At 47.0% G+C, this 27,673-nt stretch overlaps 1 protein-coding gene across 6 annotated transcripts in view; it reads left to right on the top strand.

Annotated features, from left to right (window-relative positions):
* The window catches only part of LIMCH1 (LIM and calponin homology domains 1), a 317,657-nt gene that overhangs the window by 93,035 nt on the left and 196,949 nt on the right, over positions 1 to 27,673 (top strand). For 4 of the 6 annotated variants that reach the window (XM_054990321.1, XM_054990320.1, XM_054990316.1 and 1 more), the window contains exon 2: positions 9,254 to 9,324. In XM_054990321.1, coding sequence (XP_054846296.1) covers positions 9,254 to 9,324 — 71 coding nt within the window. The remainder of the gene's footprint in view (positions 1 to 9,253; positions 9,325 to 27,673) is intronic. The other 2 variants (XM_054990319.1, XM_054990317.1) reach the window with 1 other exon arrangement.

Below are 27,673 nucleotides of genomic sequence, written 5' to 3'. Positions count from 1 at the left end.
TGGCGCCTTCCGTTAAAGGATCTTTAAGACCTCCGCATGAGACCTCGGAAAGCCACTGCCCGTCTGAGCAGAAAACACAGACTGTCTGACTCATATCAGACCACGTTCCTGTGTGGGTTTGAATCTGGCTCTCCTGGATCCTAATTCACTGTTGTATTTATCTGGACACTTACGCATTTATTTCCCGCATTTTGCCCCAGCAGAGCCCCAAAATAGGCTTATGACACCCCCTCTGCTTTAGAGCATTTTACCCGTGCCACAGAACCTTGTTCGATAGGTCAGTCCGAGGGGGGCCCTGCTGGGATCTCCTCGGGGGTCTCCCAGATGGCAGGCATCACGATGGCTGTGAACACACATCTGCAGAGGGACCCATTTAAAATAAATGCCCACAGCCAGATTTTAAATTTATGTAAAAGATTTATATCCCAGTTTTTTATTATGCTGATGTATAACCAGTTTATGCAACATTTAAAAGCTCGTAGAAAACCGAAAATCAGACTAAGATATCAGCAATCCCGTATCAGGCTGTCAGGGCCCGTGTAGGTCATGCCGCTGCTCCCTTGCTTTCCATCCACCCCCTCCTCTATCTGCCGCGGTTTCCTGGGGCCCTCTGAGGCCTCAGTCGAAGGGAGAGGGGCCCCCCACCCTTCTCGCCCTCCTCCTTTACCCGACTCCCATCTGTGCTGCCGAATGTTGCTTCATTGGCCTCTGCCAGGAGCCATTTGTAGGGTGAGGAGGTCACTCATGCCCAGTGGCAGCTCCCAGCTTCCTGTATAGCTGGAGTTTTCCCGGGAGGTCAAGTTCTTTCCTGCAGGATTTCCCTGCTACCCGGCAGAAATGTCTCACGCCAAGGTAGATACGTCCCCATCCCTGATAGCAGATAAAGATAAAACAATCTATAAACTAAAACTTTGCTCATGAAAGAGGTATCACTTGAAACCTTAAAGATGTTAAAGAATGAGCATTTGAGGTGGCATTCTGCAAGTGGCTAGTCTCTGTGGTAGCTGCTCCTAACTTCTTAAAGATGGTGGCTCTTGGAGCATCGCCTCTGTTTGTAATCTTAACATGTGACTAGGTTGATCGAGGACTAGACGGTCCAAGGCAGCGTAGGGCTTTGTAGGCAAAAACTTGAAACTCACATTGTGCCCAGAAGCAAACTGAACGCCAGTGAAACTGTTTCAGTGCCTGCAAGATATGATCAATGCCAGTTCAATGCGTTCTGAAGTCTCTCAGTGCCTTTTGTAGTCTGTCTTATATTATACCATCCATTGTCTTCAATCTTTTTTAACCCCAGGCAGCAGCATGGGAACAACTCAGCTACAAGCACATGGCAGGAAATTGTATGACATCACATTCATGTGACAGGAAGAGGGAGAGCCTGGCCTGTGCTAAAAAGGAATCTGCCCTGATAGCAAGTGACCTTGACACACCCTCTTGCTGTTCCTTTCAGCATATGCATGAACAGGGGCAGGAGCCATGGAGCAGCGCCTTCTTCCCAAAAACAGTGCAAGAATTGGAGCTGCCAGTTGGAGAGCCAGTTTGGTGTAGTGGTTAAGAGCGCCGGACTCTAATCTGGAGAACCGGGTTTGATTCCCCACTCCTCCGCTTGGAGCCAGCTTGGGTGACTTTGGGCTAGTCACAGCTGTCTCAGAACTCTCTCAGACCCACCCACCTCACAGGGTGATTGTCATGAGGATAATAGTAACAACATACTTTGTAAACCGCTCTGAGTGGGTGTTAAGTCATCCTGAAGGGCGGTATATAAATCAAATGTTATTGTTGTTGTTACTATTAATTCTATACATGCTTGCAACTCAGCATGTGCATTCCTCCACCTTCCTGAGGGCTCCAATGCATGGGCTGAAGACCACAGGCATAATTTAATCTAGATGGTCCCAGGCATAGGTAGAACTCTGGCATCCGTAACTGCATGGCAGGAGAGAGATGTGCCGATTTCACTTTGAAAAGTATGGACAGTGGGGGTTGGGGGGGGAGAGATTTAATGCCCTGGGGATTTACAGGACAGATGTTCCCCGCCAACATATTGGTTCATATTGTTTAAAATTAGTGAAAAAACCAAGTTTCACTCATCTGACTGATCAGCTTTGACCTTCAGGGCAGTGATTGGGAAGCTTATTTGCCTATCTAGTGAATCACCATTAATGGGTATTAATGAATTTGTCATTATTGCACACTGTATAATACACATGTTATGCTGATATTCCATGTATTTAAAACAGCTGTCAGGGCTTGGAGGGGGGTGCTGTCGGAAGAAGGTCTTGTTTTGGTTTATTGTATCAGGAAGAAGAAACTTCACAGAGCTTCAGTTCTCTACAGCCCAGACTTGTTCACAAGTTACAGTGAACTCACATACGTCCATGTACAGATTGCAATTGATTGTTCTTTGTATGGGCATTGAGTAATTCTTGTTTCAGTGCATGTACAACTGAATATCTAATTTAAACCCCACATTTATCCAGGTGCCAGCGAGCCAGTTTGGTGTAGTGGTTAAGAGCGTGGGACTCTAATCTGGAGAGCCGGGTTTGATTCCCCACTCCTCCACTTGAAGCCAGCTGGGTGACCTTGGGCTAGTCACGGCTCTCTGGAGCTCTCTCAGCCCCACCCACCTCACAGGGTGTTTTGTTGTTGTGGGGATAATAATGACATACTTTGTAAACTGCTCTGAGTGGGCGTGAAGTTGTCCTGAAGGGCGGTATATAAATTGAATGTTGTTGTTATCCATTTCGTTCGTAAAGCGAACACCCATGTTGGCTCTTTCTCACAAACAGATGTATGCACCTACAGGCAGGATGCTTATATGTTCACTGTTAGGGCTTGAACAGGCCTCCTGCTTATGCATGATTGGAAATAACTAAGGGTGCAAAAAGCCATCCTAACAAAAGAAGCATCTTGCCCGAAGACTGTGTTTTGCCCTGGGGTCATTGTGTGTAGCTCTGATGGGCAACAAGAAGTAGTTTACGTGCCCACTCTGTTGTCTTATCTGGCTACCGGTTCTGTGGTGTTGAGCTGCTGCAAGTTTAAATAAAAGAAATAAAAATAGTGCAAGGAAAGAAGCATCTGCTCTGTTTGAGAAACTGATCCCATGTGGTTTCTAAGATATTTTGCGACAACGATTTATAATCATAATGATAACGTTGAACCCTAATCTTTTTATTTAGATTACCCCGTTCTAGCCAGTAAATGTGTGATACAGTCAGGGCTTTTTTTTTCTGGGGAAAGAGGTGGTGCAACTCAGTGGGTTGCCCTCGGAGAAAATGGTCACATGGCCGGTGGCCCCGCCCCCTGATCTCCAGACAGAGGAGGGTTTAGGTCGCCCTCCGTGCCGCTGTCTGGAGATCAGGGGGCGGGGCCACTGGCCATGTGACCATTTTCAAGAGGTTCCGGAACTCCGTTCCACCGCGTTCCCCCTGAAAAAAAGCCCTGGATACAGTGATAATGGGTCCTGGAAGGATTCCATGGTAATATGAAATAGCAGTGTACCTACACTATTTGCAGGATACTGAATTGTCAAATGGGCTCCTAGAAAAGATGGAGGAGGAGTAGAAACAGAGCATCTGAATTTGTGACAGCTTACTGTTTTGCAAATGCTTATAGTCAGTTTTAGTTTCTTACGTATGGGCTGAGGGAGGGAAGGTGGCGTGGGATAGCCTGATCTTGTCAGTACTTGGACTCAGGACCACCAAGGAAGACGCCACAGAGGAAGGCAGAGGCAGACCACCTCTGCTTCTCAGTTGCCTTGAAAACCCCTTGCTGGGTCACCATAAGTTGGTTGCGACTTGCGGGCACATTATGCACACACATGTATGGGCTGACTTGTGTGGCAGACAGCCTGATGCTCACAGTCAACAGGTTACATTGCTGTTCATTAGCCATGTCTCTAGGGTAGTTACACTGAAGTAAGCAGGACAGTCGTGGGACAGGTAATGTTCCTGGAGAAAGCCCTTGCCTGTTTTCAGTGTCCGAGACTTTAGGTCAATCTCTGTAGCTCTTTTGGGTCACTGTACCATTCTCTACCTGAAGAGAATCTTTGCTCGAGGACAAAATGAACGTTGGACTCTTCCTCTAAACTCAGAGAATTTAGCACAAACGGCCACTTTATCGAGTGTAATTCCCTGTATCCTTTCTGAGACAAACGATCTCTTCACGGCTGTGTTTCGTGCAGCCAAGGGAAATACATTGCTGGAAGTAAATACCTTTCCTTGCTTGTTATCCGTCTTACTTAGAAACCGTATAATTGTGCCAAGTAACAAACCAAGGGTCTCATTAAGGTTTGGCATTGCTGAGTCAGTTGACTTCCAATATCTTGTGGTTTAGGAAATATTTCACCTGGGGACAGCATCTGTTTCGTTATTTGTAACCTTTTGCTTCTCTTCCTCCCCCCTTTACCTTAAGCTGCTGTGACACCTGGGGCTTGTTAGCTTAATGCAGTGGATCACTCAAGCCTCCGTAATATGAACTGATCCGTACTGAAAGCAATTGTGTAATACGGCTCTGTTTTAGCAGTCAGGCAACAGCTGTGTTTGGTGCTCCTCATTTAGCAATCTCTCTCTCCTTCCAGTATAAAATGTTATATTTTATATTGGTTTTATGTGTTCCGTTTGTTGTTTGTTGCAAGCTGCTTCGAGAGCCTCAGCAAGGCTAGTTCTAACTATAAGAACTGTGCCTAGTTGGCAGTTTGGTCTGGGGGGGGGGCGGTCACTTTGTGGAGAAGACGGAGAGGGCAAGGCTCTCTTGCCACCTGCTAGCATGGCTTGAGGCTAGGTTTGCTCTGCTATCGTGGGAAGCCTTCCTGTTGGTAAGCTTTGTTGCCAGGGGGAGAGGGGGAGAGGAGTGGCATCCTCAACATTGTTCTGCTACTTCTGGGTAAAACCCAGAAGAGACAACGGGTAGCGGTTGAGAACTCACCTGAACCAGACTCAAGAGCAGGTTCCTCAGATCATGACTAGGAGGAGCCAGAACTCACTCTGAGGTATGACCAGGAGGCCCGGGCCACACCCCACGCCCCTGGATGCTCTCCAGACCCAAGTCCCCTGGATCCCGAGGCCTCCGTCAAAGGACTTACCCCTGAAGGCTCAGCTCCAAGCAATCCTGCCAACATGCCAGAATCCAGGCGGCCAGATCTGGACTATTAGCGCCCCAGGTTGTCCCCATAATAATGTTCTATTAGGACTATTTCATGAGCCCCGTGGTGCAGAGTGGTAAGCTGCAGTACTGCAGCCCAAGCTCTGCTTATGACCTGAGCTCGATCCTGGCGGAAGCCTGGTTCAGGTAGCCGGCTCAAGGTTGACTCAGCCCTTCCATCCTTCCGAGGTCGGTAAAATAAGTACCCAGTTTTCTGGGGGTAAAGTGTAGATGACTGGGGAAGGCAATGGCAAACCACCTCGTAAAAAGTTTGCCAAGAAAACGTCGTGGTACGACGTCCCCCCATGGGTCAGTAACGATTCGGTGCTTGCACAGGGGACTACCTTTACCTTTACCTAGGACTATTTCAGTTTGTGAAAACAGGATGATTAGAAGGTTAAAGCCCTTTTCACCTGTGCATCACTTCCAATACGAATTAGATCCTTGTGCACTTTCGTTTTGCGTGGCATTCCCTCAACAATTCTTCCTTTGTGTCCAATTTTTAAATTATTGTTTTTATGTATTTATTGTTTTTATGTATTTGTATGTATTTTAGCTCTGGTTTTAACTATTTTAATGATGTGTGGCTTTTATTTGGTATTAATGATTTTAAAATATAATTTTATGTATGTGCAGGGCTTTTTTTCTGGGAAAAGAGGTGGTAGAACTCAATGGGGGAACTCTGGACTGCACAATGATGTCACTTTGGGTCAGCTGGAACATGGGGGGAGTTTTTTAAAGTTTAAATTGCCCTCGGTGGAAATGGTCACATGGCCAGTGAACCCGCCTCCTGATCTCCAGACAGAGGGGAGTTGAGATTGCCTCTGTCTGGAGATTAGGGGGCAGGGCCGTGTGACCATTTTCAAGAGGTGCCGGAACTCCGTTCCACTGCATTCCAGCTGAAAAAAAACCCTGTGTATGTGTGTTTTTATTTGTTAGCCACCTTGTTGGCTGTTGTGAAAATAGAAAGATAGGATATTAATTCTGTAAAACAAAAATCAATAAATAAAAATTTAGGAAAAAAAGCAGGGCATAAATGTCCAAATAAAATAACATGGATTTTAGACCGTAGACTCATTATACCATACTGTCATTAATTACTGTATCAAACATTCTTTTTATAAAATCTGTACCTTGTTATACCAGATACAGGTAGCCTTCCTAAAGTCCCTTGCAGACTCAGCACCAGAGGGTCTGATGAAACTTGCATACTAGTAATTTTTTGGGAGAGATAAGTTCTTACAACCTCAGGGGCAGCTGAATCCTAACCCCCAAGACAGCGTCATCGCTCATGCACCAGCGTAAACGGGGTGCCGCTCCACGCCTCCCTGTGGACTTTTGCAGGAGATTCCCGCCAGCCCCCGAGCGCGAGAAGGCGAGGTGTGGCCGCTGCCAGGAGCGCCCGCCCGCCGTTCCCTTGACAACCCTGCTCACACCAGCCAATGGCCACACTCCTCCCCAGACATGCAGGCGAGGGGCAAGCAGCGGTGCAGCCAGTGGGGAGGCCGCGATCCCCGCTGCTGCCAATAGCCCCCCCCCGTCAGAGAGCAGGCATCCCTGCCAGGGAGGGGGGCAGAGGTGACAGTGAAGGTCCAGATCGAACACCCACCCTCTTGCCCATCCAGCCCCCATTGCCGATGAGGGCCAGGCTGGTGGCTGCAGCTTGGTGCGCCTGCAAATCCCTGCTGCCGCTGCCACCACCACAAGAAACAGGTTCCCCCTCCCTGAAAAGTAGGGCCAGACAGTAGGGAGCTGATCTCTGTTGCCTGGAGATCAGTTGTAGTTCTGGGAGATGTCCAGCTACCACCTGGAGATTGGCAACCCTAATTAGTCCCCAGATTCCGGAGAAGCAGGTGGGGGGAGGCGGGGCCTTCAATGAGTGACAGGAACGCCCATTGGGAACCACATCGGAGGCCGGGAGGCCGTTTGGAAGCGAGGGGAATGAAAAGCACGCACAAATTTGCTGCGGCACCACTTGAACACATCACTGCACCTCTACGATGCGAGAACGCTGGTTGGACCTCAGCAGCCATGCCCCAGTCCCAAGGTGGACTGACAGGCCCTCCCCACGCTGGATTGCCCAAGTCCATCCCTGCTTCCGCAAACACATCCCCCAGCCCCTGGCAGCAACTTCCCACATGCAGCGACCCTCTTCCTGGCTTACCAGATGCCAGCAGCTCAGACTATCAGAGAATGAAAGTCCTCAGTGCCCCCCCCCACAGACATTCATGGGCCACAGTTCAATTCCCACCCCACTGCCTGAAGTTACATTGAGGGGAGGAAGGGGGCAGGGAGGCTGGTCGGGGCGCCACTTGAGACATTTGCGGGGATGAGTGAGAGGACGTTCCGACAGGGCGTTGAGGGGGCGACTACTGGCAGTGTCAGGCAGGCATGCAAACACAGCAGTTTGTTGTTTTTCAACACGTTTGCTTAAACTGGAAAAAGTGCCAATGTCCCTCGGCTGGAAAGGGAGCCAAGGCAGTTTGCGCAGCCCTCGTTCTGCGCTCCCAGGGGCGAGGCTGAGGTGCGGACTGCCTTGGGATGTTGCTCCCTGGCCCGGATCTGAATGGTGCTCATGGAGGATTCCGGGGGGGGGGGGCGCGGTGCTGAAGCAGACATGCTCTGTCGTCTCCCGGACGAGTCACGACATGCCTGCAAGGGAAAGAGACACACGTGCTGCAAGCGACCCAGCACGGTCCATGGCCGAGGCCGAGCCCACACTCCAACTTCTGGGAAGATGCACACAGTAGAGAGCAGCAGCGGCAGCCCCACAGGTGCAGCCAGCGACCAGCTGATGCAAGACCCTCTGGCGAGGAAGCCCTCTGCCTTGGGGTGATTTTACCTTTAAGGGAGAAAGTCAACAGGTAGTTAGTTACCTGGGCAGCTGCCTCTGGGGCAGGCAGGGGCTCCTGCCACCATCCCCTCTCCTGCTGAGCCTCACCTGAAGAGGCGAGTTCAGGAGATGGAGCAGCCAGCACAAATCAGTGAGCCCGGTTTGCCACCGCCCCATCTCCTTCTTACCTGTAAGTGCTCCCTCGCTTCTTACTGAGCTGGAACTTCAGAGTCAGATAACCTGCAAGGTGACTTGAGTAGTTATTGTTAGTTAGCCAAACATTCTGGACTTTGCCCTTCTTCCCTTGAGCGAGTGCAAAGTTCTCCCAGTTTTCCCACTACGTCCCCTCCAGTGCACCCTCCCGCCTTGTGCACAAAGTCCGCACGGCAGACAGCTGATGGGCCGAGCCTTCGGCTGTGTGCTCACCTACCTGAAGTAATGAGCAGCGCAGCCAGACGTTTTGTAGGGTGCGAGAGCAGGTGATTGGGTACGGGGGGGCTCACTCATCCCAGAAGCTCACACAGATTGGCCCCTGTGGTAGTTCCCATCCTATGCTCCTTCAGGCAGCAGGGGCGGGGCTAGGCACTGGGAGAGGGGCTCGAGTTTTCCCATTCAATGGACGCCTATGGGCTACGCTTCCTTTTTTGCTGGTGTAATTTTCCACCACTGCAGGGGTGTTTCCAGGGCTGGAGAGGTTTTGGAAGTGGACTAACTCATGCCCTGCCCCCTGCCCCGCCCCCCTCCCACGCCAGCATGGGGACTTGTGCCAGACTTGTGCCTCCGCCTAGCCACCAAGCGTGCCCACTAGCGGCAATGTGCCTCGGGTGGGCGCTGGTGGAGAGGGGTGTATGTCGACGTAAGTGCACTTTACCCCCGTGCAAGGCTTAGTTCTCTCCCTATGCAGTTTCCACCCTGCTGCTTAGAATTGCACTGTTGGTGTGTCTCATAGAATTGGTTATGGTTCATAGAATTACCATAAATTATATGCCAGAAGTGAATTTAGCAGATGATGAAGCTACAAAAGATGATGACATTTTCAGTCTTCAGCCCTCTGACATCAGTAACCTATTGATTCAAACAGGGTTCATATTCATATTTATAAAATATTAAGTCAGTAGAAGAACTCTTGATGTTTCCTGTTGATCTGGGGCAGAGCTGGAGGGGGGGGCAAGGATATTGTTCCAGAATTATCCACTAAATTGGTATAATTTTTAAAGAAAAGTTGTGTTTTCATACAATCTTGGATCTCCACAATTCCCCCTTTTTTTTCTTTTGCAGCAAGCTACAGGAAGAAACTTTGGAGACAAAGATTTTCGATCTGGACTAGAAAATGGTGTTCTGTTGTGTGAGTAAGTACTATTAGACACTGAACTATTAAACTTGTTATGAAGTCAGCATAATATCACTATTTTAAAAAAACAAGAAGCCTTCTTGTGATTCAGTTAGCTTCTTGACCTCGCCTTGTAAGTGTGTCCCCTGCTGTCAAAGATTGCGCTTCAACATGTTCTGGAAAAACACTGTTAAAAGCAGGTTGCGCTACGACTGTCAAAGCAAGCAAGCTGTTTTCCCAGGCACTCTTGTACAAACCTGAGGGTTCATCCAGCCTCCAGCCAAAGAAGCCTCTTGTGTGAAGGTCTCCAGCTTAATACAAGTTTAGCCAAAGCAAACAACCAAAGCTCATCATCAGATGTGTTGCCTATTTAGGAATTAGATGCTTATGGTGTGCTGGCAAAGCAGCCCGAAAGTACCTATGCACATCTGGAGGGAACTGAGCTATTTTTGAGATGATGTCTGTTTTGGCAGGAGTCAACTGAGAAGACTTGCAAATCTCCTTTAACGTTATTAAATACACAAGCTTCTCCCGTTGCCTGTTTCTCCATGGACGCATTTTTCACCACTTATGGAACCGGCTTAGGACGAGCAGCCTTCCCCCAGAATGGTTTTCCTTCCTGTGTTGACTTGTGATGGTAGAAACAGTTCCTGGGGCTTTTGTCACACCAAGGAACAGAACTTCTGCAGCCAGGAGCTGACTCAGATCCTCAGCGCTCCCTCCTGCTGAGTCTGTGGAGGTGGCCTGGGACACGTTTGAGGGAGCCAAAAGCTGCCCAGCATAAGAACGGCTGGCTGTCTCTCACGGGCACGGGATGGAATGAAGCATTTTGTTCCGGGGGTCCGAGTTGTAATGGAGGGAGAGAGTGGTGAGGCCGCCACCAAGAGCATGCATGTTTGTGCCCAGAGCACCATCTGTTCTAAAATTGTATTTATTTAACTCCATTTATATCTTGCCTTTCTTCCCTCATAAGTACCCCCAAGGTGGCTAACAGATTAAAACATACATACTAAATTCACATGATAAATCAATGCTCATGTATTAAAACAGAAGAAGAATGATGTGCCGTTCAGAAGATTGCGTGCTTTGTTACAAACACGTATTAATTCACTCAACAAAATATATATCTCCACCCATGACTAGGATGGAAATGAGTCTTGTACTTGTGGATAAAGCCAGTAATTGTACATTTACTTGCTACAAAACCAGGGCCGTTTCCAGACAGCTTACCTGCCTCCGGAACGTTGCGCCATCTTGCAGGGAAAACGCGAAATATCGCGTTTTCTCGCGCGTGTTTTGCGCGACGTCATGTGACGTCGCGCAAAACTCGCACGAGAAAACGCGATATTTTGCATTTTCCCCGCAAGATGGCGCAACGTTCCGGAGGCAGGTAAGCCGTCTGGAAACGGCCCAGGGCTTTTTTTCAGCTGGAATGCAGGGGAACGGAGTTCCAGAACCTCTTGAAAATGGTCACATGGCTTGTGGCCCTGCCCCCTGATCCCCAGACAGAGGGGAGTTTAGATTGCCCTCTGCACTGCTTGGCATGCCATGGCACATGCCATGGAAAATGAAAATACAGATTCTCCAGTCAGTTACAAGAGTGATTTGGGAATGCAAGAGGGCCAAGCTACACGTTATGGTTTTCCATGTGCCTTGGTTTTCCAACTTGACTTTTGGTCAGGACATCACACATCAGCTACAGGCTTCCTGCTGGGAACTCTGTTTCCAAGCACATGGGACCCAATTCGAATTAGGACTGCCGTGCACTGGCAGGTTTCTGCCACCACCACCCCCATCATTTTCCAGATTCAGTATGACCTGGGGGTGCTTTTTGCCCTGTACATGCGTCGAGATGTTATCCTGAATCGTACTGTAGCCCATCAGAATAATTTCCATAGGAAGAGCTGCATTTCCAATCAGGACTGGTTAGGCAAATGCTTTTTTAGGCAGGGAGAGATTTTTTTTCTTTGTTCCAAGGTCCACAAAGTAGTCAGAGTGAAATTAATTGAACAGTAGGAGCTGAGCAGTAATTTAATTCCCTGTTAACGAAGCACTTTTTTTTCAAATACACAATTAGCCAAGGGCCAAATGTTCAGCCATTCAAAGATGTGGGTTTCAAACATCAATTTATCACATACCAGAGTTAGGAATCTGAAAGAATAATAAGACAAGGAAAGAATAAGGGAGCATAGAGAAGTGTGCCATTTAAGTGGCACACTCAGAAGTGTTCAAGTTCAGGGGAAACCAGTTGTGCCAGTTTTCAGCACAAGTGTGCAATATTTAAAAATGTCTGTAGCGGTCCTCTGACGTGTTACTTTTTTTTTTTTAGAAAAGAAAAGAAAAACAGCTGCAGTAGAGGGATTGGGTGGAGCATTCAATCCTTTCTCTGCTGTCTCTTCCCTAACTCTAAGAGCCAAACTAAACAAGACGAATTACATGCGTATGACACGTGAATGCACTTATACGTGTTTCCCAGTTGCTTTCCTGATCACTTGCACAATGCGGCTACACTGCACTCGATCCCGTGCTTGGATTTCAATGTGTTTCTTCCCCATTCCTCCCAGACGAGAGACGATATCCCATGATGCACCTTCTCTTCGTGCATGCTCAGACATTCCTCTGCAGCTTTTCTGAGAGGGAGATTTGTTTACTCAATTGGATGTATCAGGAAAAAAACCCTGCAGGGTTTCCTGGCCGGGGGCGGGGGGGGGGGTCTTGAAAACAGGGGTTCCACACCTCTGCTGAGATCTTGCAGCTCAGCCTGACAGGAAGCGGGGGCATCTATGCAAAGGGGGGGTGGGGTGGGCAGTCCCCACGATGGAAGCCACTGCAGCGTTTCTTGCTGTCTTCCAGAATCAGCTCTTTCCTGCCTGTTTGTCCCCAGCTACTGCTGATCTCCATTATTATCTCTGGGGAGAACTATGGGGGCTATCCAGGGGGATGGGGGTGGCATTTTGCAAAATAAATCTATGAAATTTTCAGGGGACCAACTGCTAACTGTCCTCTAAGGACCCCCAATTTCAAGGGAGATTGGACCTTGGGGAGCCATTTTATGCCCCCCCCTCAAGAAAGTGTCATCAGCCACCCCACTTTTTACTATTGTGAAGAGAAAATGACAGGAACTGGGGAAACCCATTGGTCATGCCTTTCCCCAGGTCAATACTCCCTGAAACTTGGGGGGGGGGGCGCACGTGTCTTTAGAGGACAGTGAAGGGTAGGTCTCCTGCAAATTTGGTGGATTGCAGTCCTTGGGGATGTCATTTTGGAGCCCTCAAAATAGGTGCCATCAGCCACCCTGTTTTTTACTATTGTAAAGAGAAAATGACAGGAACAGAGGAAACCCATTGGTCATGCCTTTCTTGGGGTCAATACTTCCTGAAACTTAGGGGGTCTTTAGAGGGCAGATAGGACTAGCTCCCCTGCAAATTTGGTGGATTTTGGACCTTGGGAAGGTCATTTTAGAGCCCCCCCCAAAAGATGCCATTAGCCACCAAATTATTTCCTACTGTGAAGAATCACTGAAAGGAACTGGGGAAACCCGTGGATCATGCCTTTCCCAGGGTTGATTCTCCCTGAAACTTGGGAGGTCTTTAGGGGACAGATAGGACTAGCCCCCCTGCAAATTTGGTGGATTTTGCTTGCAAAATGCCACCCCTGTCCCCCTAGATAGCTTACCTAGTTTTCCCCACAGGGAATAATTGAGATTGAAGGTGGCTGGGGGCACCTTCTTCCAGGGCTCATAAAATGACCCCCTGAAGTCCAATCTTCATGAAACTTGGGGAGTCTTTAGAGAACAGCTAGAAGTAGGTTCCAAGGAAATTTGGTAAAATTCAGGCCTAAAATGCCCGCCAGACCCCCCGGAAAACCCAAAATCTCATTTCCCATTGGAAACAGTGGCCAAATTTTACCAAATTTGCTCTGTATTGCTGAGCCGACCTGGAGAATGAGTACCCCCCACCTCTTCCTTTTTCAGGTTCATGTATCAGGCATTTTTCTGAAGTTTTGCTCAGATGCTTAATTGTGTTTCCGCGATCTTTCTTCCCACCTCCTCCTTATCCTGACCAAAGACGTTACATGAAGAGGAGGAGGAGGGAGTTAAGAGGGAAGGAGGGTGCAGGAAGGAGGAGTAGGGAGGCGGCGGCATCAACTAGAAAATGGGAGAATTTAAAAATTTGCCAGATTAAAAGCAAAACAGTTTGAGTGTAAGCCGGATCTAAGGGCAAAAAGAGGGGAGAAGTAAGCAGAGCCGCTCAAAATTGACGCTTTGTAATGGCGACTCACTGATTATGACTATGGACACTCGCAACTGCGACTACACCAGTTACCCGACATGTGCATGGACTGGGGCTACAGGACACGTGTTCATCAGGAGTAAAATGGACACTGGCAGGAAGGAACAGACATGAATCTGGACACTTGCATGGCCTCGTGTAATTCGTCTCGTCTAGTTTGGCTCTAAATGTATGTATATATTTATTTATGTTATTTATAGTCTGCCTTCCTTACTGAGTCTCAAGGTGGTTTACACAGTGTAATTTGATACAGTCAACAGCTGGGGCATACAATAGCGTATAGACTGCAGACATTTAAAAAGAAGCAGAACTCTGATATAGAGCTGAAACAATGTTGAAAAAACTTAAGCAATTTGACATGACATAATAAATGGCAGTCACAGGCAATCGCCCACTACCAAAAGTTAAAGTTTTTTGGATGCTACTGACTGAGAAGATGGTACTTTATATATGCCAAGCTGAGTGATTAAACTTCACCTGATGTAAGGATCTGCCAAGCAACTCTCAAAAAGATTTCACTGCAGGCAGTGAAAAGCTGCTAGTAGCATAAGCCTACTCCATCCTTGCCAGGAATAATGTTCACATGCAAGCATCAAACATATATAGGCTTCCAAAGTACAGGCAAATTCTAACACACACACACACACACCCCAGTCTGTCAGCTGAACTCAGCAGGAAAGCATCTAAGTGGGAAAACAGCAGGACTGATGGATGGGATTTTCAGGGTTGTGGTGTCTGTGCAGGCCCCTCTTCCCAGACTACAAAGAGAGGGCCCTGGTGCAGTTCAGAGGAGCATTCAGGTAACAGCAAGAACAAACTCCTCCCTTGCATAGTTTCACATCGTGGGTCCAGAAGACAAGACGAGTAACATTTGCAGTCCAGTCAAAGAATAGGTGTGTGTAAAAAGCATGGAAAGATTTTCTTGTAGTTCAACTAGGCAGATTAGTGGGTGGGTGGCACATTCTGATAACGTGTGTGCAGCTGGAAGCACAAAAATGAGTCACAAGGGGGAAGTGGGCTGTAAATATTTAAATAAATCAATAAATATCCTAGTTTGTGGGTGATTGTGGGAACAATTAAATTCTGTTGCTGAAGAAGTTAATCTTAATATTCTTGCAGTATATTCAAACTTCAACTTTCACATATAAAGGAAGATAAATGGATTGTCACATTTTGATGCAGATATTATAGAGCAGGAGTTCCCGAGGTGGTGCTCGTGGGCGCAATTGTGCCCACTGATACCTTTCCTAGTGCCCACTAAATGTCTTTAGAAAGTGGGTGGAGCTTTTGCCCAGCAGGTCTTCTTATTGGCCACTGGAGATTTGATTGGCTGTGCAGATTTTTAAAACTATTACTTTGCCAGAAGCCACTTCCAGAGCACAAGGATTTTCACTGTGTGGCTGAAGGTGAGCTGTAGCAGCTGTTTCGTGACTGGCTCCATCTTCTGCAGCCATTTTGTGCCAGCCATTTTGTTACTGTGCACGCAGGGCTTTTTTTCAGCAGGAACACAGTGGAACGGAGTTCCGGGACCTCTTGAAAATGGTCACATGGCTGGTGGCCCCACCCCCTGATCTCCAGACAGAGGGGAGTTGAGATTGCCCTCCATGCTGCTCAGCATGGAGGGCAATCTCAACTCCCCTCTGTCTGGAGATCAGGGGGTGGGGCCACCAGCCATGTGACCGTTTTCTCCGAGGGCAACCCACTGGGTTCCACCACCTCTTTTCCCAGAAAAAAAGCCCTGTGTGCACACCACACTGGGGCAGAGTTTCAAATGTGCTCGCAGGCAAAAAAAAAAGGTTGGAATCTCCTGTTCCAGAGCACCATGATTCCTCATCAAGTGCAAAGGAAATATTTATTTATTTAGGGTATTTTTATACCAGCTCTCCCAGACAACCAGTCCTATTTAAACATTCCCTTAAAGTATTTGAAAACAGTAGGTTTTGTGGGGTTGCTCTGGGGACTCACATGGGAAAGAGGATCTGTGGGCCTTGCCATGTTGTGCGGATTCTGCTCCGTTTTGCTGTTGTTTGGTTCCAAGCCAGGGAATGGGAAAGGATTGTGCATTCTAGCAATACAATCTATCTGTGAGTGCAGAAATCTTTGGGAGGCTCTTCTTCCTCTTTTTGAGTTTAACGAGAATGTACTTCAGTTTTTCGTAACACGACCAGTTCCAATGGTTAACACAGCTGTGCTTAGCAGCAGTCCTTTTAGCTTTTTACGGAATGATTTCATGGCTTCTGGCACGGTGATTGGGATTGACTATTACTGCTTTTGCGAGAGCGAGAGCGAGAGGCAATTCCCCTAGTTTTGCTTTGAGTTCATGTTACTGTAAACGAGAGCGGAGTCACTCCGACTCTTTCTGGTTTCCTTTCCGAGTTACAATTTCGCCAGCTTTTTTGCCAGTGGTGGGATGTAACTGCTCCAGGATGTGCATCTAACGCAGTAGCAGCAGGTAGTAAATCTGGTTGCCACCTTTTCAGTATTTTCCCTCTTCTGAGGGCCACTGACTTGTACCTTGGCAGTCAGCTCAGCAAAGTCGGAAACCTTCCTCCGCCTCAGCGTTCGACCGCTTCTGTCAGAGGAAGGCTCCTTAGGCTGGGGAAAGGCTTCAAACTTGGTTGAGCCAAGTGGCAGGAGACAAATCACGGTGTGTGAAGCTACAGAGTGTTGGTTGTTGTGGGTTTTCCGGGCTGTATTGCCGTGGTCTTGGGCAATACAGAGTGTTGCTTACCTGCATCGGGGCTTTCCTTGCACTTGGTCGATATCATGATTGAAGCGTGAAAAGCTGCACAGTGTCACATCACAACATGGGGTAAGTGGAGCTGTGCAGCCCAGAGACGAGGTCTTTACTGGTGAGTGCCGGTTTGGCTGGTGGCCTCAGGGTTCCTGTATCATGTAGCTCTGCCCTTTACTGCACTGGATACAGTGCTGCATTTTTCAAAACATGGAAGGGCCACATTCAAATCCTCATTAAGAGAGGAGGCTGACTTCATAAAAGCCTTTAGCAAGAAGCTGTTTCTGTTCCTGGGGAGCATGTTGGGAGCTTAGAAAACAGAGTCCGCAGTCTCTGTCCCTTGCCAAAGCATCTTTCTGAACCATTTCCTTACAGTACCTTGTGGAAAAGCCCCCCCGAGTATTTCAGTTTTGCATAGATTGCAGAAAGCCAGGAAAATAGGAGCCCTCCTAACTAGGGGGTGTGATTCGGCTCCGGGAACTGATGATTTATGCCAATTTGGCACAATCCGGCTTTATTGGTCCCCCAGGTCAGATCCCTAGATCCACTTTGGCGGCTGAACCCTGCCGGGCGAGATTATCCAGCCACAGCAGGGAACTGCAGGCAGGTGCGGCACGCGGGGGGCAGTGACACGGAGCTGAGCTAAGGCAAGGAGAAAGCAGTGGGCAGACTGGATTTCCATCCCATTTTGCCCCTCCCCCACCTGTGCTCCAAGAGAGTCTCTTCAAGCCCGGCTGCTGCTGCCACCTTTTAAACTCCATGGTTTGGCAAGTCTCACCCCACCCCCCTTGCTTCAGAGATTTTCAGTGGGATCATCTGGGTCTATACTGGGATGCTCTGGTTTGACAGTGGGATTCTCTAAGCTTCCAAGGTGGTACTGTTGAACCAGAGAATCCCAAGCAAGGAAGTGGAGGCTAGCCACAGACTTTAAAAGCCACTCTCCATGGGAAATAATGGAGATTGGCTGGGGGCAGCTTGTTCAGGGGTCCAATACTCCTGAAATTTGGAGGGTCTTTAGGGGGCAGTCAGGAGTAGGTTCCCTCCAAATTTGATGGAGTTAGCTTGAAATATGCCCCTCAAGCTCCTGGACATTATTCCTCATAGGGAATACTGGTGAGTTAAATCCAAGAATCTGACCTGGATTTCAGGAATTCTGGATTTTTAAAAAAGAAACCCAGATCCAGATCACCCTCCCTTTTTTTCTGGTGCACATTTAACTTAATCAGACAGGCCGTTCCATAAATTGAGGGCCACCACAGAGAAGCCTTGTATACAAACAGTTGTGGATTTTGCCCCTCTTCAAGGCGGCACTTGCAAAAGGGCCTGCTCAGGTGAGCAAAGCTATCATGATGGAGCATAGCGAGAAGGGCAGTCCTGCAGATATGATAGACCAAGGCCGTAGAGAACTTTGTATGTGACAGTCAATAATAATGGCAAGATAATGGTTGCATGCTCTTTTCCATGGGGCTGCGTCTGGACTAGAAGGGACAAAACTGACCAGTCCCCACCCTATTGGTCAGATGGCTCTGCTGCTATTGAGACTGCTCTCTCTAGAGGTCACTGTCATCCTGGGGGATATTTCTACCTTGGGTGAAGGTGCTGAGCAACTTGGAAAACAAATGTCAGCAGACACAAGGGCAGAGCTTCTCAGCTGGATCATGGTTTAGCCTCGAAATCTCCGCACCACAAAATATACGTAAGCTCTCAGGAACGTCAGCAGACTCGCTCTCTCCTTCTCACCTCTCCCTTTAACTGGCTTTTGGCATTCGATTTCTTTTTTTTTTAATAATAAATTTTTTATTAATAAAAACATAATTTACAAATTACACGATAGCTTAGCTTAACAAATAGGTAATACACAATCAAGAACCAAATAACAGTACTGTATACAAATTTAAGGTAACAGAGATGAGAATTAAACTTCTAAAAATTATGTTATAACCAGTCGAGAACAGATTTATGATATTTTGACATAGCCCAGATATTATTGTTTTCCAGATATTCAAAGAATGGAAACCATTTTTCTTGAAAATTAGTGCTTTTAGGGAAGTGCTCGGCTTGGTATATTTTATCACTTAATTTTTCCGTAATAAAATGATCCCAAATCTTATTATGCCAATCCAGTATCGTTGGAACACTCTCACTTTGCCAAAAAGTTGCAATAACACTCTTTGCAGCTGTTAGCAGACTTGTTATGAAATCCTTTCTTATTTTAGGAATGAGTAGGTTGTCCCCTAGATCGATTTCTTTCAACACTTGATGCCTTCTACTGCATATTCAGTCCTTATCATTTTTTCCCCACCTTTCCCTTTGAGTTCCTGTGGAAAGTCTCGTTTTTCTGGTTTCCTGCTGAGTACCCCAAAGTAGATAAAAACATCCTGACTGCAGCTGGCCCTGTTTATTCTCTCATTTATCTCATCAATGCCCAGCCCAAACCCCTGGACGTAGAAACATGAAATTTGGGGAGAACATTCCTTTAATGATGTAAACACCCATTTAGAAGGTATTTTAAGACATTCTCCCCCTAAGGGGGTAAAAAGAAGTAAAATGTGTTTTCCCAAAGGGATACAGCTTCCCTGTGTGGCTGGCAGGCTGCTGCCTGATTGCATCCCCACCCACTGCCAACTCAGCCACTCTTACCTGATTGGGCCAGCCTTTCAAGATCATTTACATATGCTGGCTGATTGGGGCTTACAACATTCCACACCTCATTCTCCCCCTCCCGATACAGTTGGAACACAGAGGTTATTTGCGTATGCGGCCTGATTGGTCCTCACCCTCCACATTCTAAACAGTATGCAGTTGCTATTGGGAGTCATTGAATGTGTCCTGAGGTAAAATGCACCTCCTAGTCTTCCCCTAAAAGTAATTAAATACCGTAGCAAAGCACGGGCATCAGGCTAGTTTAGAATATTTATATCTCACTTTCCTCCATGAAGGGACCAAAGTTGCTTATGACAATGGAAAAAATTATGCCAAATAGAAAAGTAAGCCAGATAGAGTAAAACAACAATATATCTCTCAGGTGCGTACACAGTTTGCCTATCTTAGACAGAGTAAGTTCTGAATTCCACACAGACACTAACTCTCTCAGAAACACAGTTTCATTCATCTTAATAATATAATAACATTCAATTTATATACCGCCCTTCAGGACAACGTCCACTCAGAGCAGTTTACAAAGTATGTAATTATTATCCCCACAACAAAACACCCTGTGAGGTGGGTGGGGCTGAGAGAGCTCTGAGAGAGCTGTGACTGCCCCAAGGTCACCCAGCTGGCTTCAAGTGGAGGAGTGGGGAATCAAACCCAGTTCTCCAGATTAGAGTCCCATGCTCTTAACCACTACACCAAACTGGCTTTCAGATACATTTGTCAGATACATTTCTCTCAGGAACACACAGATACTCACAGCTTGCCTGTTTTGATCAGAATCATACAAACAGTTCAGACTTCCCACAGATCGCCTGACTGAACAAGAACAAACTTCATTTTAGGCTTCTACAGGTTGCTTGCTTTGCCCAGAATGAATATTTTCTCTCTCACACCCAGACACTCTCAGGCAGCGCACAGCTCGCCTGCCTAGACCAGTCTCAACACTTTCTCTCAGCACACGCTCTCAAAAGTCCTGCTCATTCCACCCCCTCAGGTACGGTTACCGTGCGGTCGGGTTTCACTCCATTCACCCATCCAGCCCTGCTCTTTCCTCAGAGGCCTAGTTTTAAACTAACCGCAGCATCTTTAAAAACGCCACATTAGCAAGTAAAAATCAAATCTAAACTATTCAAATGCAAATCATTACATGTATATTTAAAACGTATAGCTCAGTTAAACACTTCTTTTATAAGGTGAATGTGATGGGAAATATGTGCTGCTAGTATCAGGTTGTGATGAGGGAGGCTTAGATCTCACGTCAGACACAAGCTCTTTCAGCCTCAATAGACTGTTGTCAGCTTGAGATAATAATTGGCTATTTTGCATGGCTTTTGTACGGAGTGCTGTGAGCTCTTTGAACATTGAAAGCTGTTTATGTGAAATTCGAGTTGCCAGGTCCCCTGGAGCCCAACCTGGGGACCGTGTGTGTGTGTGTAGTGGGAGAACGGGGGAAACTTACCTTGCTCCAGAGCTCTTCCTTGTCGCACTGGGAATGACATCTCTCCTGAGCCCATTCCCCATGCTTCCCCCCCTGCTGGCCAGGTGAGTGGTGGGAGGGGGCAGAGGCTGGGAGTGGGGTATCCCTTGCTCCCACCAGGGAACTGGTGATGTGAAATACTTATATTTTGTGCACCTCTGTCACAAGTGCTGGCTGAGGTGGTTCCTAGCAGTGTAATTCTTTTAAAACAGCTCATACAATGGTACAGTCTAAAACAGAGATACAAAAAACAACCTCACCAGCTAGAAAAGGTAAACACAGTTAAATAGCAGCAGCTAAAACAGGTTCTCTTCCACTAATGGTGCAACCTTTTCCCAATGAAAGAGGCCCATTCCACCAGTGAAAGGCTCCTTTGTAAGCAGTCATCCCCGGCCTTCGCCATATTTAGTAGCTATTTAAAAACTGCCTGTGATATCAAAATCACACACCCCCTGGATTAATCAGCCTGAACTGCAGCAGGGGGAATTCCAGCCAGAGTTGCTGACTTCTGCCTGGGAGATTAAGGCATGAAAGGAATGTTCATGTGAAATGCAGAGGACTGAGGTGATTTGATTTATGGTCCTACCAGCTGCGGGCGTGAGCTGTGATAAGAAAGGGTCTCGCTGCGTCACCCCTCTTAGCACATTCCGATACCCTCCTTCTGTGATGAAATTCCCACCCTAAGATCGAGGAACAATCAATCAGCACTGATAAGTTTGTAATTTGTCTCTGGGAACATGCATTTTCATACCTAAATTCATCAACCCAGCTCCAGAGAGATTCATGAGCAAACTGCCTCTTTGTGAGATAGCAGGAGAGATTTTGCATTTCTTTTTACACACCCCAGCAGCAAATAATCAAAGTAATTAAACTTTTATCATTCCCTGGATATGACCTTTACAGTCTTTGTCCCAATGGCTGAGGGGGCTCCCTAGCCTCAGGACACATTTTGCCCTGTAAGAACCAGGGCTCTTGCCCCATTCAAACTGTGCATGCTTCCTGAATCCAAGCACTGCTCCCTTGGGGTCACTTTCCCTAGGACTCTCTCTCTTGGCCGCGAACGCAGAACGGTTGAAGCTCTTCCTCCGTGGACTACTCTACTCTTCGGATAGGTAATTATCGCCCTGAAATCTCTCAAATCTATTCCACTTTCTCCACTGCTTTTCCTAGGCATCTTGTGTGTTTGCAAACAATCTCGTGTGTGTGTGTGTGTGTGTGTGAGAGAGAGAGAGAGAGAGAGAGAGAGTTTTTCCCCTTCAGTAAAGATATTATTCAAGACTAGAGTGTCAGTTTCTGTTCCATGGATCTTCCCAAAAATATCCGCACTGATCAGATTAGGCAGAGACAGATTCAGTAAATGGATTTTTTTAATTCAGAAATTCCAGTACAACCAACTAACATAAGGCAGTTGCCAAGAATGACTGTTTAACTGTCACAATGCTGACTATATACTCCTTGCCCCTCCCTTTCCCTGTGGAACAGAACTCTTGGCTTTGACAGCCTTTCAGTGCTAGAAAACTAAACTGCAGCTATGTAACTTCCCTACTATAACTGACAGGCGAACTCCTGTCAGACATTAAACTGCAACTTCTGCCTTCTATGCCAGACAGGTTAACCCCTGTCTGACATTCTGCTCCCCTTATTTTCAACTTCCCCTCAGTTTATCTGGATATCATTTGTGAAACTCCTTAACTAATTTTGAAGTGTTAACACCTTCCGCTGTGACCCACTCTTGGTGACTTTGATTAAAATGTTTCCACCGAATAAGGTATAATAGTTTCCCTTGTTTGTGTTTTGAATCCAGAATAGATTCTTCTTCATGATGCGGTTGGCCATTCACCATCATGGGGTGTGTGTGTGTGTGAGTCCCCGGTTCTGGGTGCGACTGGTCTAGACCTGGTGCCCTTTTTAGGAAACTACAATGGAAAACAGGGTGGACACTCTTTAAATTCTTTGGCAGTTTTAATTTTACTGTTACTCGATTAATTACTTCTATTATTTCAAATAGGCCTACAAACTTCCAACCTAATTTTATACTAGTCTGTTCTCCCCGTAAGTTCTTTGCAGATAAATACCCGTCCTCCTACTTTTAAATCCCATTGAGGCGAGCGCTTCTTGTCTGCTTGGGCCTTGTAATCCTCTTTTGCTTTTCTCAGGGTCTGTGAAATTAGATCCCACTGTTCTACAGTTCCCCTCCACCAATTGTGGAGTTCAGTTTTCTCCTCTCCTCCTATCTCTGGATGAGTGTCTCTAATAAACGGCATCACCTTGCCCTCAAACCTTGGATGATCTTGAAAGGTGACGCTCCGGTAGAGCTGTGAATGCTGTTGTTATAACAGTATTCAGCAAAAGCTAAATATTCTGTCCAATCATCCTGCTGATAGTTTACATGACACCTTAGAAATTGTTCTAACACCTGATTGACCCTTTCCGTCTGCCCATCCATTTCTGGATGGTATCCCGATGACATCCCTTGGGTGATGCCGGTCACTTCCATTAACTGTTTCCAAAATTTATAAATAAACTGTGGGCCTCTATCCGAAATTACTTTATCAGGGAAAGAGTGAAGCCTCACTACGTGCAACATGAACAGACTGGCTAGCTTCTTGGCTGTGGGTAGCTTGGCATAAGGAACAAAATGAGCCTGTTTAGAGAACAGGTCCACCACCACCCAAATCACTGTCTTTCCTTTACTTGGAGGAAGATCCGTGACAACATCCATTGATACTACAGACCAAGGTTGAGGGGGGTTCTCCATTGGTTGTAACCATCCTGGTGGTATTCCCCCTCATGATTTTGCAATTAAGCATACTTGACAGGTGGCCACATATTGGGACACCTCCTCATTTTGGGCCACCAGAACTGCCTTTGGGTTAGATTCAATGTTTTGAGGTAGCCAAAATGGCCTGCTAGCTTACTATCATGGCAATTTTTTAATACTTCTCCCCTCAGTCCCGGTGGAATATACATCCTCCCATTTTTTTTTTTTTTTTATATATTTTTTTATTTTTCATAACTACAAAACACTACACCAGACTATCACAAGGAAAGGGAAGAGGGAAGGGACAAAGGGGAGTGGAAAAAGAAAAAGGGGGGGGAATGAACTACAAACACTAAACACTACACTTCAATGTTTCCCTTCATACTGTCATAATACAAAAATAGCTCCATAGAATAATGATGGAGTGGTTAATCATACAGAGAATAAACATTTCAAATTCTGATTAAACTTTCCTCCCCCTTCTGGGTCCCGGACGCAATTCTCTCTGTGCAACTGCTGTTGCAATGCTCTCCTCCTCCCCCCCCCCCTCCGGCTCCTCCTTTTCTTCGTTCTTGGTGCAGCAGAGTTCTGGGTTTTTATTCTCAAAATCCTTTAGTTGATCTTCTGATAATATCTTATAGGCCTGATCTTTATATCTGAACCATATTCCTTCCGGGAATAACCATTTGTACTTTATTCCATGGTCCCTCAGAAGAGCTGCAAACTTTTTATATTTAAAACGCCGTTTCCGGACTAGAAATGGAACGTCCTTCAAAATCTTGACTTTCAAACCCATAAAGTCCAAATCCGCATTGTATGAGTTATATAGGATGGTGTCCCGAATCTTTTTAGTTGAAAAGTCAATAATGATCTCACGAGGCAACTGTCGCTTTGTTGCATATTTTGAAGAAGCCCGACGGACCTCCAAAATGGCGCTTTTAACCTCTTCTTTAGTCGTCCTCGCGGGTGTCGCCAGTAGTTCCGAGACCAAATCCCACAGATCCTCATTTTCCTCCTCTTTCACGTTTTGGAGACGCAAAATTGTCTGCGTTCGTTCCACTTGTAGCCCGATCAGTTGGTTCTCCACCAACTTCAGCTCCTTTTTTGTAGCCTTCACAAGTGACGCACTTTCCAGAGCAGACTTTTCTGCCCCCCCCGCTGCTGCCTTAATGGTTTTCACCTCGCTTTCAATTAAGCCCACCCTTTGATCAGTTTCGTTCAGCTTGTCAACAAAGGGTTTTATGGCTTCCACCACCGCCCTGCGCACCAATTCTTCGAGCGACTCCCCTTTCTGCAAGGTGGCCGAGATTGACTTACCGAGAGCGGGACTTTGCTTCTTTGCTGCCATTTGGGGGGGGGGGGGGCGCCAACAAAATTCTGGAACTCCACGAAGGGGAAGAGCGAGTCTTCTTCAGATCAACCTCTCCTTCACAAACGCTTGTAGAACAGAAGGGATTCGCTTGTTTACAGGCTTCCGCCTGTTTCTTTTACTTGCCGTTTCTCGTTGCCCGGCGGCACTCGAGGCGCCGCGCACATCTGCCGGCCTCCATAGGGACAAACGGGCAATTCCCTCCCCGCATTGATTTCGGGGAGTTCTTCCCGCCGCGTCCCGGACCCTGGCTCCCTCCCTGGGAGTCCTGGGGGCTAATCCTTGCAGATCAGCCGCCCGGTCAGGGTGCCCGGTCGTTTCCTCCCGGACCAGCCGAGAGGAGCGTCCGGCATGGCTGAGAAAACGAAACCGAATCTACATCCTCCCATTTTGATACCAACATCCATTTATCCTCTTTTCCAATTGCTCTGGTAATGCCTCCCCTGGTTCTTTTTCTAGTTCTCTCTTCACCCTCTCTTCCCAATCCATGGAAAGGAAGGCAGCAGGGAAGTCCCCTTTCTAGTTTGGTTCCTAGTAATTACTGCTCCCCCCAATTGGGTGGGGGAAAACATTGTGTCTACCACCTCCTCTCTCTGGCTGACATGCTGTGGGAGGTGAGACAGGGCATCTGCCAAAAAATTCGACTTCCCCGGGAAGTGTTTAAGGGTGAAATTAAATCAGGAGAAAAACTCTGCCCATCTTAGCTGCTTTGCTACCAGTCTGTGCGGTTTTCTCAAAGCTTCCAAGTTCCTGTGGTCTGTTCACACCTCGAAAGGTACCCTGACCCCTTCCAACTAATGCCGCCATGTGCTTAAAGCCAGTTTAACAGCGGCTGCTTCCTTATCCCAGCATCTGAAATGTCTTTTGATATGTAAGCACAGGAATGCATCTTCCCATCTTCCCCTTCTTATAATAGAACTCCTCCCATAGCCACATCACTTACATCTACCCGTATTACGAACTTATGAGCTTCATTTGGGTGGTGCAAAACCAGCTCAGAGGTAAACCTAGATTTTAATTCCGTAAATGCTCTCTGGCATTCCCCAGACCATACTAACTTTGCGTTTGGTTTAGTTCCATTCAGACTTCTTCCTTTGGTTTTTAGTAAATCAGTGAGCGGTAATGCAACTTGGGCAAAATTCCAAACAAAGGGTCTATAAAAATTCGCGAATCCCAAAAAAGATTGCAATTGTCTCCTAGTTTGGGAGGCTTCCCACCCTAACACTGCTTCAATTTTTGTTGGGTCCATTCCCAAACCTTTGTGGGACACCCAGTAGCCTAGGAAGTCCAATTTTTTCCTGTGGAACTCGCATTTAGAAAGCTTGGCAAATAATCGATGCTGAAGCAGGGTTCTTAACACTTCTCTTACCAACTTCACATGGGAAGCGAGGTCCTGTGTGTACACCAGTACATAATCTAAATAGACCACCACCCCTTTGTACAAATACTTATGCAGAGCATTGTTAATTGGGTTCATGAACACTCCTGGGACCCCTTGTAGACCAAATGGCATTACTCAGTACTCGAATTGGCTCAGTGGGGTGTTAAATGCCATTTTCCATTCATCACCCTTTTTTATTCATACCCTGAAATACGCATCACGTAAGTCTAGTTTTGTGAATATCTTTTCTTGAGCTACTACCCCCAAGATATCCCTAATAAGCAGGAGGGGGTAAGCATTGGACAAGGAGACCACATTAATTCCCCGATAATCGATACATAACCTCAACCCCCCATCTTTCTTTTTCCTGAATAGCACTGGTGCGGCATGGGGAGATTTTGCTGGGCGGATAAAACTCCTAGCTAGGTTTTTATCTCTGAACCTGCGTAATTCCTCCCTCTCCCCTAAGCTCATTGAATACAGTTTCCCTTTTGGTAGCTTTCCCCCAGGTATTAGTCTGATCACACAATCAGTTGACCGATGAGGGGGCAGTTCGTCCGCCTCTCCTTCTTTGAACACTTTGCTCAGGTCCTGATATTCCGGAGGAATCTTATCCCTCTCTTCCACGGTTAAACATACAGCATTGGTGATAGGAGGGATTTGGTACCCTCACTGGTCGCTCCATGTGTTTATGACAATGTTTCAAGGGAAAATCCAACTTGCCTGCTTTCCACTTAACATATGGATCATGATCATACAGCCAACTCACCCCTAGCACCAGTGGGAACTTGGTGGCTGGGCTGACCATGAAAGTCCTGACCTCCCATTGGTGCCCTATCCCCATCGGAATCGGTTTGGTTTCAGATCCGGGGGGTGGTGGTGGTGGTGGTGGTGGTTCCCTTCATGACCGTACCATCCATTTGTTCAAACACTAATGGTTCCTGCGGTTGGTGTACATTTAGTCCCAGTTCAGTCACTAGAGAGGGAGCAATCAAATCTCTAGTACACCCCAAGTCAATCAATGCCCTAACTTGGAGATTGGTCCCCCGCCTCGGATTCAGCAAGGTGACACAGAAGAATAGAGCTCCCTTCATTGGCACCTGCTCCTCAGTGACCTGCCAACCAATGCCCTTTACAGCAGGTCTCCGTCGTTTCCTGCAAGTGGTTTGGTGTCTCCTTCATCAGTTGAGGATGACCCCCCACTATATACCTCAGTGTTCCTGTGTACTCAGTCCGCTGCCCCTGCCATCTCCTTCTTGTTGTGATGAGGTCTGGGTCTAGGCGGCCTCTCCTGAGTCCTTTTCAGCTTCCGTCTTTGTTCTGGGTACACTCTTTTTCAGGGTTTTTTTTCTGGTAAATAGGTGGTGGAACTCTCAAGAGGGAAATGAGGAAAAAACACACAGGATTCTTTGAAATCATATTATTTTCAAGCACTGTTGCCGAGTATTTTCAAGAGGTGCAGGATTTTCAAGAGGTTTTCGGATCATCCTGTACGAGGGCCTTAGACACCAAATCTGAACTTAAGCCAGCTCAGAAAAATTCAATTTTCACTCCCTCTGTCAAATCCCTCAGTTTAGCCATGTGCTCTCTAAATTCGGCTGCATACTCACATACATGGTGATTGCCCTGCCTCAGGTGCTTCAGGTGGGTTCTCGCTCTCTCTTCCTCCAAAGGGTCTTCATATTGCTCTTTAAGAGCT

This window comes from Eublepharis macularius, chromosome 10, assembly GCF_028583425.1.
Source record: "Eublepharis macularius isolate TG4126 chromosome 10, MPM_Emac_v1.0, whole genome shotgun sequence".
In the NCBI taxonomy this organism is placed as follows: domain Eukaryota; kingdom Metazoa; phylum Chordata; class Lepidosauria; order Squamata; family Eublepharidae; genus Eublepharis; species Eublepharis macularius.
This window is presented reverse-complemented; position numbering and strand designations above follow the sequence as displayed.